Below are 16,586 nucleotides of genomic sequence, written 5' to 3' on the forward strand. Positions count from 1 at the left end.
TCATTTTGGTATTGTGAATAACACATGGATTTTTGAAAATACCAAGCATGTTGCATAGACATATTAATAAACTCTGCCCCCTGTTACTCACCTACTATTGTCATCGTAATAGCCTCACTCAGCGGGGAAAATAATTGCCTTCCATTGAAGGAGATTCCATATTGGCATTGGTACCGCCCTCTTTGGTTACGCTGTGTAATCAGGAATGTTGCAATGTTGCCCTTTGTTATGATTGGGCTAGAGGACAGCATTGGGCCATCTCTGTCAAAGTAGAAGGCTTTATTGCGATAATCTCCGGTCACAGTGCAGGTAATGGTGACCCTCTCTCCTACTACATACACCCCACTCGGTTGTTCAAGAGACATCACTGGCTTTGTTAGCGGATCTGAGGCAAAATTGACGGAAAGCACAATTAGAAATAGATCTGCGGTTGTTCATGTCATTTGTTCACTCAAAAGTGATTGTGCTACTTTGGAGGGAAGTCCTTTCATTGGGGACTGAGATTCCACAAAAGTGGAGTTCGGGACCTGATTAAAAGCAAGAGAAAACTTGCATTTATATAGCAGCTTTCAGGAACTCAGCAACTCCTAAATCGCTTCACAGACAATGTAATACTTTGGAGCTCAAGTCACAGCTGAAATGTAGGAAATCAAATGGCAGAGTCAAAGAAAATAAATCAGCTTCGATTCTCTTTCCAAAGTCAGATATTAGGCCAGAAAATTTACTCTGGAATACAGGCGGAACAAGGAAAATGCTTAATTGGGCATCGCTATTTCTGCTAATTTAGCGAAGATGAACATGTGGTAAGATTACTGAACCTCCACGTTAACTCTGCGGATTCGCATTTCAAATAATGGAGTTATTTCGGTGGTCCCAAAATATTTTTGAATGATTCCAGATGAGGCCGCTGATGGTAAGGCCGTCATTTGTTCCCTATATCAAGTTGGCCTTGAGAAGATGGGGGTGGGTATTCTTCTTGATCCGACGCAATCTGTGTGGGGAAGGTGCTCACACAGTGCTCCCGCAGGGAGTTCCACGGTTTAATGCAATGAAAAATGAAGGAATTACAATATATTTCCAAGTCAGGATGGTCTGAGAGTGGGAGGGGTGCCTGGTGGTGATGGTGTTCCCATACACCTGAAGCTCTTGTCTTCTGGTTGGTGGAGGTCGCTGGTTTGGGATTGTGTAATTGTCCTCCGGAGGTCTATTACTGTCCTCCTCATGGCTCACTATATTTCCGAGTTTCCTCTCGTCTGCCAACTCTGAGACTTATGATCTGTATAACCAAGTCCAGGTCATTACTATGCATCAAAAATGTATTCCCTCTTGAATGTTGCTATTGAATATGTCTCCAGCACCCTTCCAGGCTTGGCATTCCAGATCACAACATCTCGCCGTGTAACACATGCCCTTTAGTTCCTCTCTGGATCTTTTGCCAATGATCTTAAATCTGTGCCTTTGGTTCAGTTTCTATTTTATTTACTCTGTCGATAACCCTTATAATTTTGAACATCTCTATTGAGCCGCCCCTTATTCTTTTCAGCTTTAAGATACAAAACCATCTCATCTAGTCTCTCCAGATAAATAAAAAACTTACCAGTTGTGATATTGCAAAAACGCTGCCCGTCTCACTCACCTGTTAATGTTACTCACACCGAGGCACTAAGTGAGGACCAGGTCCATTGCTCGTTGACAAGTTATCCATACTTGCACTGGTAATCTCCTTGCTGATATCTGCTGGTTGACGCAATGTAAGACACTCTGCTGGTAGTGGGAAATGGAAGTTTGCCCCCATCTTTATAAAAGGTATAATCGCTACCCGGGGAATTTATGTCGCCATTGCAGGTAATTGTGATGTTCTCTCCGGGTAAATACACGCCAGATTCTTCATTCAGGGTAATTTCAGGTTCCAGCTGAAGTTCTACGGTAAAAATCATGCTAAACATTTATAAAGCATTGACTTGCTGGCAGCTGGAGTATAGTGTAGTGTTCTGGGCACCAAACTTTAAGAACGATGTCAAGGACTTGTGTAGGGTAAAGTGAAGTTTTACCAGGATGATCCGGGAGTGAGGGACTTCAGTTACGTGGAGAGATTGCAGAATCTGCGATTGTGCAGAGAAGGTTAAGGGAGAACCTTATTGGTGTATTCTAAATTAAGAGGGGTAAGTTTGAGCAAATAGGGAGAATCTGTATCCTCTGGAAACTGGATCCATAAATAGAGCTCAGTGACTTAAAATAATTGAGAAAGGAACAAGAAGGGACCGGCGGAGAATTTCTTCACTCAGATGATTTTAAGATTGGTAAAGCAATAAGTGAAAAGGTGCTGGATACAGATTCCACAGGAACACTCATGATTCAATTGGACATGTATTGAAAGGCGCTAATGTCCAGCTTTAATTTAAAACCTGGGGTGTGGGACTCAATTGTACAGCTCTTTCACACAGCTTTCACAGACATGATGGGTGCAGTGGACTACTTCTGTTCCTGAGAGACGGTATCATGCTTTGAATTTATGCTCTACCGAAATAGAAAGTGATTGATGTTAGTGACCTGCTTTTGTGATGGCGTTGTTCGCCGACAGAAGGCGCTAATGCACTTTTCAGGGCATCTAAAGTTGCAAGCAAATGGTGGGATAACCCATCAAAGCGAGTGGAGAAACATCTTAGAATTCTCCGTCTTTGTGATGTGCGAAGTTCAGTGCAGTAAGTGTTTATCACTCTCTCGTCTCTGAGTCAGATGATTGTGGGTTCGAGCCCCATTCCAAACACTGGAGCTCATAATCTGGGCCGACACGCCCACTGCAGTACTGAGGGAGTGATGCACTGTGGAGATACCAAACCTTGGATGAAACTTTAACCCGAGGTCCTTACCTTCCTCACAGGTGAATGGTAAATATTCCCTGGCACTTTCTGCAGAGCAGGGAGGTACTTGTGCTCTCTTGTGTCAAGGGAGTAGGAGGTGGTGTTCGTGCTCAGAACGAGTTCAGATAGGGCATATGGGGAGATGGGAGATAATAGGAAATAAAATGCAATTCAAGTTCAGGGCAGGGTGAGCGGGATAAGGGGATGGTTTCTTTTGCAGGGCAAGGGAAGGAGTTGAAGGATCAGAGGCAGCTGAGTGGATGATCTTAGGAATAGAGGAGTGTACTGAGATGAAAATTTCTAGGGGAGGTGATGGTGGGTTTGGGTATTAGAGGAGGGAGAGGTTTAGGAACATAGCCGAGCTCCGAACACACGGGGTGGGGAGAGAAACTGACATGGGAACTGAAAACACTGAGGACAAGGACTCGCTCAATGAACAGGTCCTGGGATGAAAGGGAGAAAGCATATCTTAGTAAGAGACTCGGATGGAACTGGAGTTTTTAAGGCAACTATGTCTTGTGGAGAGACCAGGAGCGTGGATCATGTTGAGGGGGTGAATGTAAGTGTAGGTAACAGATGAGCAAGAGTAGAGTCTGCATTGAGATTTGGTGATTAGGGCCACAGTGCTACCACAGGTGCTAGAATGCGGAAGCACGTTGGGAGGCTTCAGCGAGGTTCATGATGTTGCCATTGTGAGTCAAGTCTCAGGCAAAGCCAATAGATCAAAGCAATTCAGCAATCACCCACATGGATTGCAACTGCCTTGTTTCTTTGCATTACATTATACGGCAGCACAGAAACAGGTCATTCGACCCATTAATTCCATGTCTGCTGTTATGCTCTACACGACCCTCCTCCCACCCTCTCCTTCTGACCCCATCAACATATCTTTCTCCTCAACTAGCGAGTTCCATATTCTAACTACTCTCTGGATAAAGAGGTTTTTCCTGGATTCCCTATTAGATACATCAATGACGATCTTATGTTGATGGACCTTAGATCTGGTCTCCCACGGAAGTGGAAAAATGTTCTCTACAACTGCCCTATCAAACCCGTTCATAATCCTAAAGAGCTTTTTCACATCACCCCTTCGTCTTTATATACCTAGAGAAAAGTGCCCGAGCCTTTTCAATCTCTTCTGATAGTTACATTATTTCAGGTCTGGTATCATCGTAGTAAATATACATTGCACCTTCTCCAGTGCCTCTATATCCAATTTATAATATTAAGACCAGAACTGTTGAGAGTGCTCCAATGTGGTCTGCCTTAAGAAATGAATCCCAGGGCGTTCTTTGTTTTGTTATGTGTTAATTAAATTGTGTCTCAAATTTTAGTGATTTGTGCCCTGTTCCCCCAGATTCCTCTGCTCTTCAACCCCATTTCGGAAATTAGTTTCTATGTAGTAAGAGTTATCCTGATTTCACTTACATACGTTGATCCACGTATATCCTTCCACTTCACACTTTGTACATATTAAAATAATAGTGAACAATTAATCCAGATGGAAATTGGTAGCGGTGCTGGTTGACACATTGAACAACCCAAGGGGTTAGTGGTGAATTACTTGACTGGGATGGATAAATAGATTGTGTGATTAGGCTTCAGCAAGAGTGATGGGTGTCGTGATCAGCAACAGAGCAGGAGCGGGACTGGGCGTTGCTGCTCGTATGAAAAGATTGACAGAAATCTCGATGGACCTTTCAGAGAATGCCAGGAGAGGCACAGAATGCCGCTGTGGAATGTTCACCAATAAATCATTCATGCAAATTAAGGAGAGTGGAATGCCAGGGAAGCTGGATAAAAAGGGACTTGAGTTGTTAACAAAATTATACACAGGTTAGATCAAAATAAGTTATCGTAATATTAAGTCGAGCATTTGTCCGGTAAAGCGCATGGAATTGAAAACAAATTGTTGACATTGGTACTGAATTGATTAGCAGTTACGAATCATAGAGCAGCGATAATGTGTCTGTAATCTAACTGGCAAAAAGTGACAAGTGGTGTCCCCAGGATTCTGTAATGCGGCCTCGTGTTTTAACTGCATTGATCTATGAGTTACAGGAACGAATAAAGTTCCAGATATCCAACTCCACTGACGGCACTAAGCTGTATATTCTGGCGATAGCAGCAGACCGTTGTAATGGGACATTGCTACCTTAATGAGTGGGCAAAACTCTGGGCAATTTAGTTCAGTGTCGGGGGCTGTTTGGTCAACCAATTTCGACCTAAGCAAGATATATATTACACCTGGAATACTGTGAGCACTTCAGCAAACCACACCATAATTAGCATATAGGAACATAGGAATCGAACTAGGCCATTCAGTCCCTCGAGCCTGTTTCTGCCATTCAATTCGATCATTGCTGATCGGTATCCTTACTCCTTCTAACTTCTAGCAGATTTCAGTGAACAATTCTGTACTTTCAACATAAAGGAAGCACGGTGGCATAGTGGTTAGCACTGTTGCCTCACAGTGCCAGAGACCTAGATTCAAATCCAGCCTTGGGTGACTGCCTGTGTGGAGTTTGCACTTTCTCCCTGTGTTTGTGTGGGTTTTAGTCCGGGTGCTCTGGTTTCCTCCCACAGTCCAAAGATGTGCGGGTGAGGTTGATTGACCATGATAAAAATAGTGGCCCTTAGTGTTAGGGGGGATTAAATACGCGGGGTTACGGGGATAGAGCTTGTGTGGGATGGCTGTCGCTGTAGGGACCGGGTGCTAGGGTTTGGATGATCAGCCATGATCTCGTTGAATGGCGGAGCAGGGCCGAATGGCCTGCTCCTATCTTCTATGTTTCTAAAACAAACAACATAATCCCTCTATAACGTGGAGAGCAGATTTATTTATTAACAGTCTAAATGATGTCTGAAAAATATATTTTGATACTGGAAATTAACATTGAAAATATGGCTGGGAATGTAATTCTGAAGTTCAACAGCATTACCTGTAGGAGATATAAAACATTGTAAGACTTTTTCTGGGTGTCAAAACAAGAGGTTGTATAGCGAGGGACCAATAGATTGTGGTTTTGATGAAAACAAATAAAACAAACGGCGGATATATAAAAAAGTACAAGCACCAGTTAGTTAAATATTTTTAGAAGTTCTTAGAAGTTTGGAAAGTTTTTTAAAATGTAATTAAAATGGAAGAGACTGAAAGAGTTTAATGTGGGCGTGGCTTAGTTTGCACTGCTTTTGTGGGCGTGTCTTCACTTACTCATTAGCTGTCGGCTGCACGCCTGGCCTTAGTGATGTCATATGCTGCCCACAACTAAGCAGTGCCGAAGAGCAAGTCTCAGTTCTCTGCAGCTCCATCGAGACTGACCGCCATTTTTGGGCCTTCATATCATTCATATGGTCCACTGCCCAGAACTAAATGCAGTTCCACCAGACGGGGTCTATCATAGAGAATATAAGCAGGAGTAGGCCATTCGTTCCATCGAGCCTGCTCCACCATTCAATATGATCATGGCTGTTCCTCTATCTCAATACCATATTCCCACTCTCTCGTCATATCCCTTGGTGCCTTTTGTGTCTAGAAATCTATCTCTCTCCTTCTTATATATATTCTGTGCTATGGCCTCCACAGCCTTCTCCGGTGGAGATTTCCAGAGGTTCAACACCCTCTGATGAAGAAGTTTTTCCTCATCTCAGTTCTAAATGTCCTACCCCGTATACTCAGACTGCGACCCCTCGTTCAATTCCCCACAGTCAGGGGAAACATCCTCCCTGCACCCAGTCAAACCCTGTCAGAATTTTATACGTTTCAGTGAGATTCCCTCTCATTCTTCTAAACTCTAGCGACTACAGGCCTAGTCGACCCAATCTCTCCTCATACGGCAGTTCTACCATCACAGGAACCTGTCTGGTGAACCTTCGCTGCACTCCCGCTAGGGCAAATAAATCCTTTCTTAGGTAAGGAGACAAAAACTGCACACAGTACTCAAGGTGAGGTCGCACCACGGCCCTGTATAACTGTACGATAGCAAAATACTGCAGATGTTGGAAATCCGAAATAACCCAAGATCCACAAACAGGACTGCCCTGGTAGACCCATCGTTTCACCCTGTTCTTGCCCTACGGAACTTATCTCTTCCTATCTTGACTCTATCTTTTCTCCCCTTGTCCAGTCTCTTCCCACCTACATCCGCGACTCTTCGGACGCCCTCCGGCCACTTTAACGGTTTCCAGTTTCCTGGCCCCAACCACTTCCTTTTCACCATGGACGTACAATCCCTCTACACCTCCATCCCCCACCCGGATGGCCTGAGGGCACTCCGCTTCTTCCTCGAACAGAGGCCCGACCAGTCCACATCCACCACGACCCTCCTCCGCCTGGCTGAACTTGTTCTCACATTGAACAACTTCTCCTTTAACTCCACTCATTTCCTCCAAATCAAAGGTGTTGCCATGGGTACCCGCATGGGTCCTAGCTATGCCTGCCTTTTCGTGTGCTATGTGGAACAATCTTTGTTCCAGTGCTACTCGGGTCCCCTCCCTCACCTCTTTTTCCGATACATTGATGACTGTATCGGTGCCGTTTCCTGCTCTCGCCCCGAACTTGACAATTTCATTCACTTTGCCTCCAATTTCCACCCTTCCCTCACCTTCACATGGTCCATCTCTGACTCTTCCCTTCCCTTCCTCGACTTCTCCGTCTCCATCTCTGGGGATAGGTTATCGACCAATATTTACTACAAGCCCACTGACTCCCACAGCTACCTGGACAACACTTCCTCCCACCCCGCTTCCTGTAAGGACTCTATTCCATTCTCCCAGTTTCTCCGCCTCCGCCGTATCTGCTCCGACGATGCCACCTTCCACACCAGTGCTTCAGACATGTCTTCCTTTTTCCGCAACCGAGGATTCCCCTCTACCGTGGTTGACACTGCCCTCGACCGTGTCAGTTCTATCTCCCGCACCTCTGCCCTCACCACTGCCCCTCCCTCCCGGAACCATGATAGGGTTCCCCTTGTCCTCACCTTTCACCCCACCAGCCTCCACATTCAACGGATCATTCTCCGGCACTTCCGCTACCTCCAAAGTGATCCCACCACCAAACGTATCTTCCCCTCCCCTCCCCTTTCAGCATTCCGCAGGGACCGCTCTCTCCGAGACACCCTAGTCCTCTCCTCTATCACCCCAAACAGCCCTTCCCCTTCGCCTGACACCTTCCCGTGCAAGCGGAGGAGATGTAACACCTGCCCCTATACCTCCCCCCTCCCCACTGTCCAGGCCCCCAAACACCCCTTCCAGGTGAAACAGCGATTTACTTGTACTTCTCGCAATCTAGTATACTGTATTCGCTGCTCACGATGCGGTCTCCTCTACATTGGGGAGACCAAACGCAGATTGGGTGACCGCTTTGCGGAACACCTCCGTTCAGTCCGTAAGGGTGACCCCGAGCTTCCGGTCGCCTGTCATTTCAATTCACCACTCCATTCCCACTCGGACCTCACCGTCCTTGGCCTCTTGTACTGTTCCACGGAAGCTCAACGTAAACTCGAGGAACAGCACCTCATCTTCCGATTAGGCACTCTGCAGCCTTCCGGTCTCAATATCGAGTTCAACAATTTCAGATCATAACCTCGGCCCCTATTTCATTTTTACTTATATTTTTCCACTCCTTTCCTCCCCCCCCCCTTTCCTTTTGTTTCTCTCTCACACCTGGCAGCTATCTTTTGCCCTGCCAGTACACTTTACACCTAATCCCAGCCTATTACCATCTCGTCTAGCTTCTAATCTCTTTTACTTCTTTTGGTTCTTTTATTCTTTTGTCCGATCGCAGCCCTGCCTTCGATCTAGTTCCTTTTCTCTCCAGTTTTGAAGAAGGGTCAAACCCGAAACGTCAACTCAAATTTCTCTCCACGGATGTTGCCTGACCTGCTGAGTTTTTCCAGCATTTTCTGTTGTTATCCTGTATAACTGTAGTAAGACATCCTTGATCCTGTGCTCAAACCTCTTGCAATGAAGGCCAACATGCCATTTTCCTTCCTAACCGTTGCTGGACCTGCATGTTTACTTTCAGCGACTGGTGTACAAGGACACCCAGGTCCCTTTGTACATCAACATTTTCCTATCTATTACCTTTAAAGTAGTACTCTGCCGTTCTGTTTTTCATACCTAAGTGGATAACTTCACATTTATCCACGTTATACTGCATCTGCCATATATTTGCCCTCACTCAACTTTTCTAAATCGCCTTGAAGCCTCTTTGCATTCTCCTGACAAATCACAATCCAACCTGGCTTTGTGTCATCAGAAAACTTCACAATAATACATTTTGTCCCTCATCCAAATCATTGGTATATTTTGTGAATTGTTGGGGCCGCAGCACTGATCTCTGCGGTACCCCAATATTCTCTGCCTGCCACCCCGAAACAGACCCATTTATTCCTACTCTCTGTTTCCTGTGTATAACCAATTAACAATCCATGCCAGTATATTACCCCCAATCACATATACTTACTTTTGCACACAAAACTGTTATATGAGACTTTATCAAAGGCCACCAGAAAAGCCAAATGCGACACATCCACTAGGTTTCCCTTATCTATTCTACCAATTACATCCTTAAAAAACTCCAGTAGGTTTGTCAAACACAATTTCCCTTTCATAAATCCATGTTGACATTTTCTAACCCCGTTCATATTTTCTAAGTGTCCGATTACCACATCCTTTATAATAGACTCCAGTATTTTACCTACTGCTGATGTTAGGCTAACCGGTCTGTAGTTCTTGGTTTTCTCTCTCCCTCTATTTTTAAATAGTGGGGTTACATTTGCCACCCTCCAATCTGCAGAAATTGTTCTATAATCTATAGAATTATGGAAGATGACAACCGATGCATCCACAATTTCCATGGCTACCTATTATGGTACTCTGGGATGCAGATTATCAGATGCTAGGGATTTATCGGCTTTCAGTCCCTTTAATTTCTCCAGCACTATTTTTTTACAAATACTAAATTATTTAATTCCTCGTTCTGCCTAGACCTCAGGTACCCTACAATTTCTGGGATGTTATTAATGCCCTCTTACGTGAAGACAGAAAAAAGTATTGTTTGATTGCCCAGCCATTTCTTTGTTCCCCATTATAAACTCGCCCGTTTCTGGCTGTAAGGGACCTACATTTTTCTACACTAATCGTTTTCTTTTTAGATACTTGTGGAAGCTTTTGCAATTCGCTTTTATGTTCCTTCCAAGTTTACTCTCATACTCTATTTTCCCCTCTTTATCAAACTCTTGGTCCTTTTCTGCTGAACACTAAGCTGCTCCCAATCCTCAGGCTTGCTACTTCTGGCAACTCTATATGGATTCTCTTTGGAACTAATTCTATCCTAAATTTATTTGCTTATCCATTGTTGGGCCGCTTTTCCTTTTCGGTTTTTGCACCAGAAAGAATTTTATAACTTTTGCAATTCTTGCTTTCGTTCCTTAAACGTTAATCATTGCAATCCACTCTCATGCAATTAAATTAAGCTCCCAAATCTATTATATCCAACTCCCTCCTCATATTTCGTACTTTCCTTTGTTTAGATTAAGGACCCTACTTTCGGATTAGAAACATAGAAACATAGTAGATAGGAGCAGGAGTAGGCCATTCGGCCCCTCGAGCCTGCTCCGCCATCCAATGCGATCATGGCTGATCATCCAAATTCAGAACCCGGCCCCTGCTTTCTCCCCATACCCCTTGATCCCTTTAGCCTTAAGAAATATATTCAACTCCTTCTTGAATATATTTAATGAATTGGCCTCTACTGCCTTCTGTGATAGAGAATTCCACAGGTTCACCACTCTCTGGGTGAAGAAATTCCTCCTAATTTCTGTCGTAAATAGCCTACCCCTTATCCTTAGACTGTGACCCCTGGTTCTGGACTCCCAGACCATCGGGAACATCCTCTCTGCATCTAGTCTGTCCAGACCTGTCAGAATTTTATCACTTTCAATTAGATATCCTTTCATTCTTCTAAACTCCAGCGAGTACAAGCACAATCGACCCAACCTTTCCTCACCCGTCATTCCTGCCATCCCAAGTATCAGCCTGGTGAATCTTCGCTGAACTCCTTCCATGGCAAGAACATCCTACCTCAGATAAGGCGACCAAAACTGCACACACTACTAAAGATGTGGTCTCACCAAGGCCCTGTATAACTGCAGCAAGACATCACTCTTCCTGAACACAAACCCTCTCACTTAGAAGGCCAACATACCATTTGCCTTCTTAAATGCCTGCTGCATCTGCAGGCTTACCGTCAGCGACTGGTGCACAAGGGCACCCATGTCTGGTTGCACTTCCCCTTCTCCAAATCTATTGCCATTCAGATAATAATCTGCCTTCCTGTTTTTGCCACCAAAATGGATAACCTCAAATATATCCACATTATATTGCATCTTCTATGCTTTTGCCCAATGAGCCAACCTGTCCAAATCATCCTGGAGTTTCTCAGCATCCTCCTCACAGCACACACGACCACCCAGCTTTGTGTCATCTGCAAATTTGGAGATATGACATCTAGTTGCCTTGTCTAGATCATTATTATATATTGTGAATAGCTGGGGTCCAAGGACCGATCCCTGCGGTACCTCACTAGTCACTGCCTGCCACTCGGAAAAAGACCCACTTATTCCAACTCTTTGCTTTCTCTCTGCCAATCAGTTCTCTATCCAATTCAATACCTTGCCCACAATCCCATGTTGGTTAAATTAACACGCTAGTCTCTTAAGCGGGACCTTATCGAAAGCCTTCTGAAAGTCCAAATACAACACAACCACTGGTTCTCCCTTATCTATTTTACCAGTTACATCCTCAAAAAATTCCAGTAGGTTAGTCAAGCACGATTTACATTTTGTAAATCCATGTTGATTTTGTCCGATCCTGTCACTGTTTCCCAAGTGCTCTGCTGTTACATCATTTATAATGGACTCTAGCATTTTCCCCATTACCGATGTCAGGCTTACCCGTCTGTAATTCCACATTTTCTCTCTACCACCTTTTTTCAATAGTGGGGTAATATTAGCTACACTCGAAACCATGGTTACTGTTCCAGATTCCATCGAATTTTGGAAGATGATCAGCAATGCATCTACTTTTTCTAGGGCCACTTCCTTAAGTACACTAGGATGTAGATTATCAGGCCCTGGGGATTTATCCGCCTTCAATCCCATCAATTTCCCTAACACCATTTCCGTACAAATACTGATTTCTTCCAGTTCCTCCCTTTCATCAGGCCCTATGTTCCCCGACATCTCTGGGAGGTAATTTGTGTCCTCCTTTGTGAAGACAGAACCAAAATATGTATTTAATTGGTCGGCCATTTCTTTGTTCCCCATTATAAATTCCCCTGATTCTGACTGCAAGGGACCTACGATTGACTTCACCTATGTTTTTCTCTTCGCATATCTATAACAGCTTTCACAGTCGGTTTTTATGTTCCCTACAAGCTTACTCTTATTTCTATATTCCCTTTCTTAATTAATCCCTTTGTGCTGCTTTGTTGAATCCTAAACTGTTCTCAATCCTCACGTTTACTGCTTTTTCTGGCCAATTTATATGTCCTCTCCTTGGATCTTATGCTATCCCTAATTTCCCTTGGTAGCCACGGTTGAGTCACGTTTTTCGTTTTATATTTATGCCAAACTGGGATGAACAAATACTGTAGTTGATCCATGCGGTATTTGAATGTTTGCCATTGCATATCCACCATCAACCCTTTGAGTGACATTCCCCAAGCAATCCTCCCCAACTTGCGCCTCAGACCATCGTAGTTTCCTTTATTTAAATTTAGGTACCAAGCCTGTGAGTCGACAACGTCATTCTCCATCTGAATGATGAATTCGATCATATTATGATCGTCTGACTCAAGGGGCCTCGTACAACAAGATTGCTAATTAATCCTTTCTCGTTACAAAATACCCATTCTAATATGGCCTGATCTCTGTTTGGTTCCTCGACATATTGGTCCAGGAAACCATCCTGTAAACACTCCAGGAATTCCTACTCCACAGTAATGTTAAAAATTTAGTTGATTGGAATTGTTCACTTTCCATCGTAATGAAGAATTGCATCATATTATGGTAACTCTTCCTAAAGTATCCATAACAACTAAATTATGAATTAACCCCTTCTCATTGCACAATACCCAATCTAGGATAGCATGTTCCCTGGTTGGCTCCTTAACGTACTGGCCTAAATTACAATCTCGTGCACGCTCCAGTAATTCATCCTCCACTCTAATAATGCTAATTTGGTTGGCCAGCCTATTTGTAGATTAAAACCACCCATGATTACTGTACAACCCTTGTTGCACTCATCTCTATTTTTCGGTTTGATGCCATCCCCTACAGATCCACTATTGTTTGGAGGCCTACAGACAACTCCCACCAATGTTGTCTGCCCCTTGGTGCTTCTTAGCTCCACCCAAACTGATTCTACATCTTGATTTTCGGAGCAAATATCCTTGCTCACTATTGCTCTGATATCATCCTTTACTAACAGTGCCACCCCACCTCCTTTTCCTTTTTGACTTTCCTTCCTGAATATCAAATACCCCTGGATATTCAGCACCCAGTCTTGGTCACGCTGCAACCATGTCTCCGTAATCAAGTGCTCTGTACAGCTACAACTTTCTTCCACCACTTCGAATTCCAGCTATCTTGAGATAAAACTATATCTTGAGATAAAACTATATATTGAGATAAAACTATATATTGAGATATAAGCTGTGTCTTTATGCATTCCTCTACTTCACCTGACGAAGGAGCAGCGCTCCGAAAGCTTGTGATTTCAAATAAAACTGTTGGACTATAACCTGTTGATGTGTGACTTCTTACATTTGTCCACCCCAGTCCAACTCCGGCATCTCGACATCTTGAGATAAAGGCTAACATTCCACTAGTCTTTGTAATTATGTTCCTACCTTTCCACTAGATTTTACTAATTTCTGTACTTTGATTCCTAAATCTTTGCGATCCTCCATTTTCCCCAGTTCTTCACCAAATAAGAAATACAGGAATCTTGTTTTACGTCCAAAGTGGAAGATCTCACACTTTTTCACTTTACATTCCATCTGCTACATTTTTCCCACTCACCCAATCCATCAATGTCCCTTTACAACTTTCTGCTCAAGAGTGCATTATTCACTGCGTCAGTTAAATTAATTTCACCAGCACACTTAAATATACGACTCCCTATTCCTTCTTTCAAGTCATTGTTAAATTTACTGAAAATCTGAGATTCAGTTCAGATCCCCGGTGGACACCACTAATCACATCCTGCCAGTGTGATTACAGAGCCATTATTCCTACTATCTGTCTCCAGCAATATAGTAAATTTCCTGTCCTTGAAGTCTATAAGTTTCCTCCAATTCCATGCACAAGCTAGTCGAATGCCTTCTGAGATTCCATTTAAATAACATCCATAGACAGTCCTTTAACTACCACTTTAGGTATCTCCTCAAAACGATGAACTAGGTTCGACAGAGGTGACTTAACCGTTACAAATTCATGCTGGATCTCTCTGATCAGCTCATTTATTTCCGAATGCTCTGTCACTCTGTCCTAATAATAGATTGTTGTACATTCCCCACAACTGAGAGCAGTCTAATGAGCCCATAATTTCCTAGTTGATCTCTCGTTCCCTCTTAAATAATGCTCTGCGTCTTGCTATTTTCCAATCCAATCGTTCAATTCTTCAATCGAGAGACTTTTGGAAGATGATGACTCGATAGGATTACATAGGATTTCATCAGATATACGGCACAGAAACAGGCCATTCGGCCCAATCAGTCCATACCGGCGTTTATGCTACACTCGAGCCTCCTCCTGTCTAAATCTAAATCTGTCAGCGTAACACTCTGTTCCCTTCTCCCTCATCTTCATGTCCTGCCTCCCTGAAATGCATCTATACTATTCGGTTCAACCACTCACTTTGGAAGCGAGTTCCAAATTCTCACAACTGTTTGGGAAAATAAGTTTCTTCTCAATTATCTATTGGATTTCTTGGTGTCACTCTTCTAGTGATGGCCTCCAGTTATGCTCCTCCCCACAAGTGGAAACATTCTCTCCTTATCCAATCTATTAAAACCTTTCATAATATTAAAGACCCATATAAGCTCACTCCTCATCCTTCCTTTTTCAAGAGGAATGAGACCCAGCAATTTAATCTTTTCCTATATGTATACCATCACATTTTTGTATCATTCTTGTAAATCTCATCTGCCCTTTCTCCCTTGAATCTAAATCCATTTTAACATATGGCAACCAGAACTGCAAGCAGTACTCTAAATGCAGTCCAACAAAGGTTCGATGCAGGCTCAGCATAACTTCGCTACTTTTCTGTTGTGTCCTTCTAGAATAAACCCTAGTGCTTGATTTGTTTCTAAGTGGCCTTGCTAACCTATGTCGCAAATTTAAGTGAATGTATGTATTTGAAATCAGTGGAAATGTTGTTCCTCTACCCCACCTAGATTCGAACCTACCAAGTGATAAGTGACCTCCCTATTCTTCCTGCCTAAAGGTATTACCTCGTATGTATCTATGTTGAACTTAATTTGCCAATTATTTGCTCATTCTTCGAGTTTATTAACATCCCCCTATAATGGATTGCACTCCTCCAGATTATTGACTATTGCCCCAATTTGTTATCATCTGCAAATTCAGAAATTGTGTTTTGATTGAATAGTTTAAATCGTTAATGTAAATTGTGAACAGCAGTGATCTCAGCACTGATCGTTGTGGAACACCACAACGCACCTTCTGCCACTGTGAATAGCTAACCTTTACTCCCACTCTCTGCTTTCTGTCTTGAAGCCAGCTAGCAACCTATTCTGCTACTTATCTCCTGACTCCGCATACTCTGACCTTATTCGGTGGTCTATTGATTGGGCAAATCAAATTCGCCAAGGTAGCCTTGAGGAGGAGTTCATAGTGTGTATCTGGGATGGTTACCTAGAACAGTATAGAAACATAGAAACATAGAAGAGGGGGCTGGTGTAGGTCATTCGGGCCCTCCAGCCTACTCCGCCATTTAATGAGATCATGGCTGATCATCCAAATGCAGTACCTGTCCTGCTTTCTCCCCATATCACTTGATCCCTTTAGCCTCAAGAAATGTATCTAACTACTACTTGAATATATTTAATGATTTTGGCCTCAGCTGCCCTATGTGGCAGAGAATTCCAGTTTCACCACTCTCTGGGTGAAGAAATTCCTCTTCATCTCAGTCCTAAATGGTTTACCCCTTATCCTTAGACTGTGAACCCTGCTTCTGAACTCCCCGCCATGGGGAACATCCTTCCTGCATCTAGTCTGTCTAGTCCTGTTAGAATAGTACAAGTTTCAATGAGATCCCCACTCATTCTTCTAAACTCTAGCGAATGTAAGCCAAATCGACCGAATCTCTCCTCATACGTCATTCCTGCAATCCCAGGTATCAGTCTGATGAATCTTCGCTGCACTATCTACATGGCAAGAACATCCTTCCTCAGATAAGGCGATCAAAGCTGCACACAACACTCAAGGTGTGGTCTCATCAAGGAATGTACAACTGCAGCAAGACATCGTTGTTCCTGTACTCGAATCCTCTCGCTAAGAAGGCCAACATACCATTTGCCTTCTTAAAAGCCTGCTGCACCTGCATGCTTACCTTCAGCGACTGGTGCACATGGACACCCAGGTCTCTTTGCACTTCCACTTTTCCCAATCTATTGCCTTTCAGGTAATAATCTGC

The 16,586-nt window shown here is 43.5% G+C and overlaps 1 protein-coding gene across 1 annotated transcript in view; it reads right to left on the reverse strand.

The window, feature by feature from the left end:
* Positions 1 to 83: 83 nt before the first annotated feature.
* LOC147087281 (Fc receptor-like protein 5) overlaps positions 84 to 16,586 on the reverse strand; it is a 68,105-nt gene continuing 51,602 nt past the window's right edge. Inside the window, exon 5 of the mRNA XM_085978143.1 lies at positions 84 to 385. Within this exon, the coding sequence (XP_085834269.1) occupies positions 84 to 385 (302 nt within the window). The remainder of the gene's footprint in view (positions 386 to 16,586) is intronic.

The sequence above is a fragment of the Somniosus microcephalus genome, unplaced genomic scaffold, assembly GCF_052327205.1.
Source record: "Somniosus microcephalus isolate GS21.2 unplaced genomic scaffold, FLI_Smic_1.0 unresolved_chr6, whole genome shotgun sequence".
NCBI lineage: Eukaryota > Metazoa > Chordata > Chondrichthyes > Squaliformes > Somniosidae > Somniosus > Somniosus microcephalus.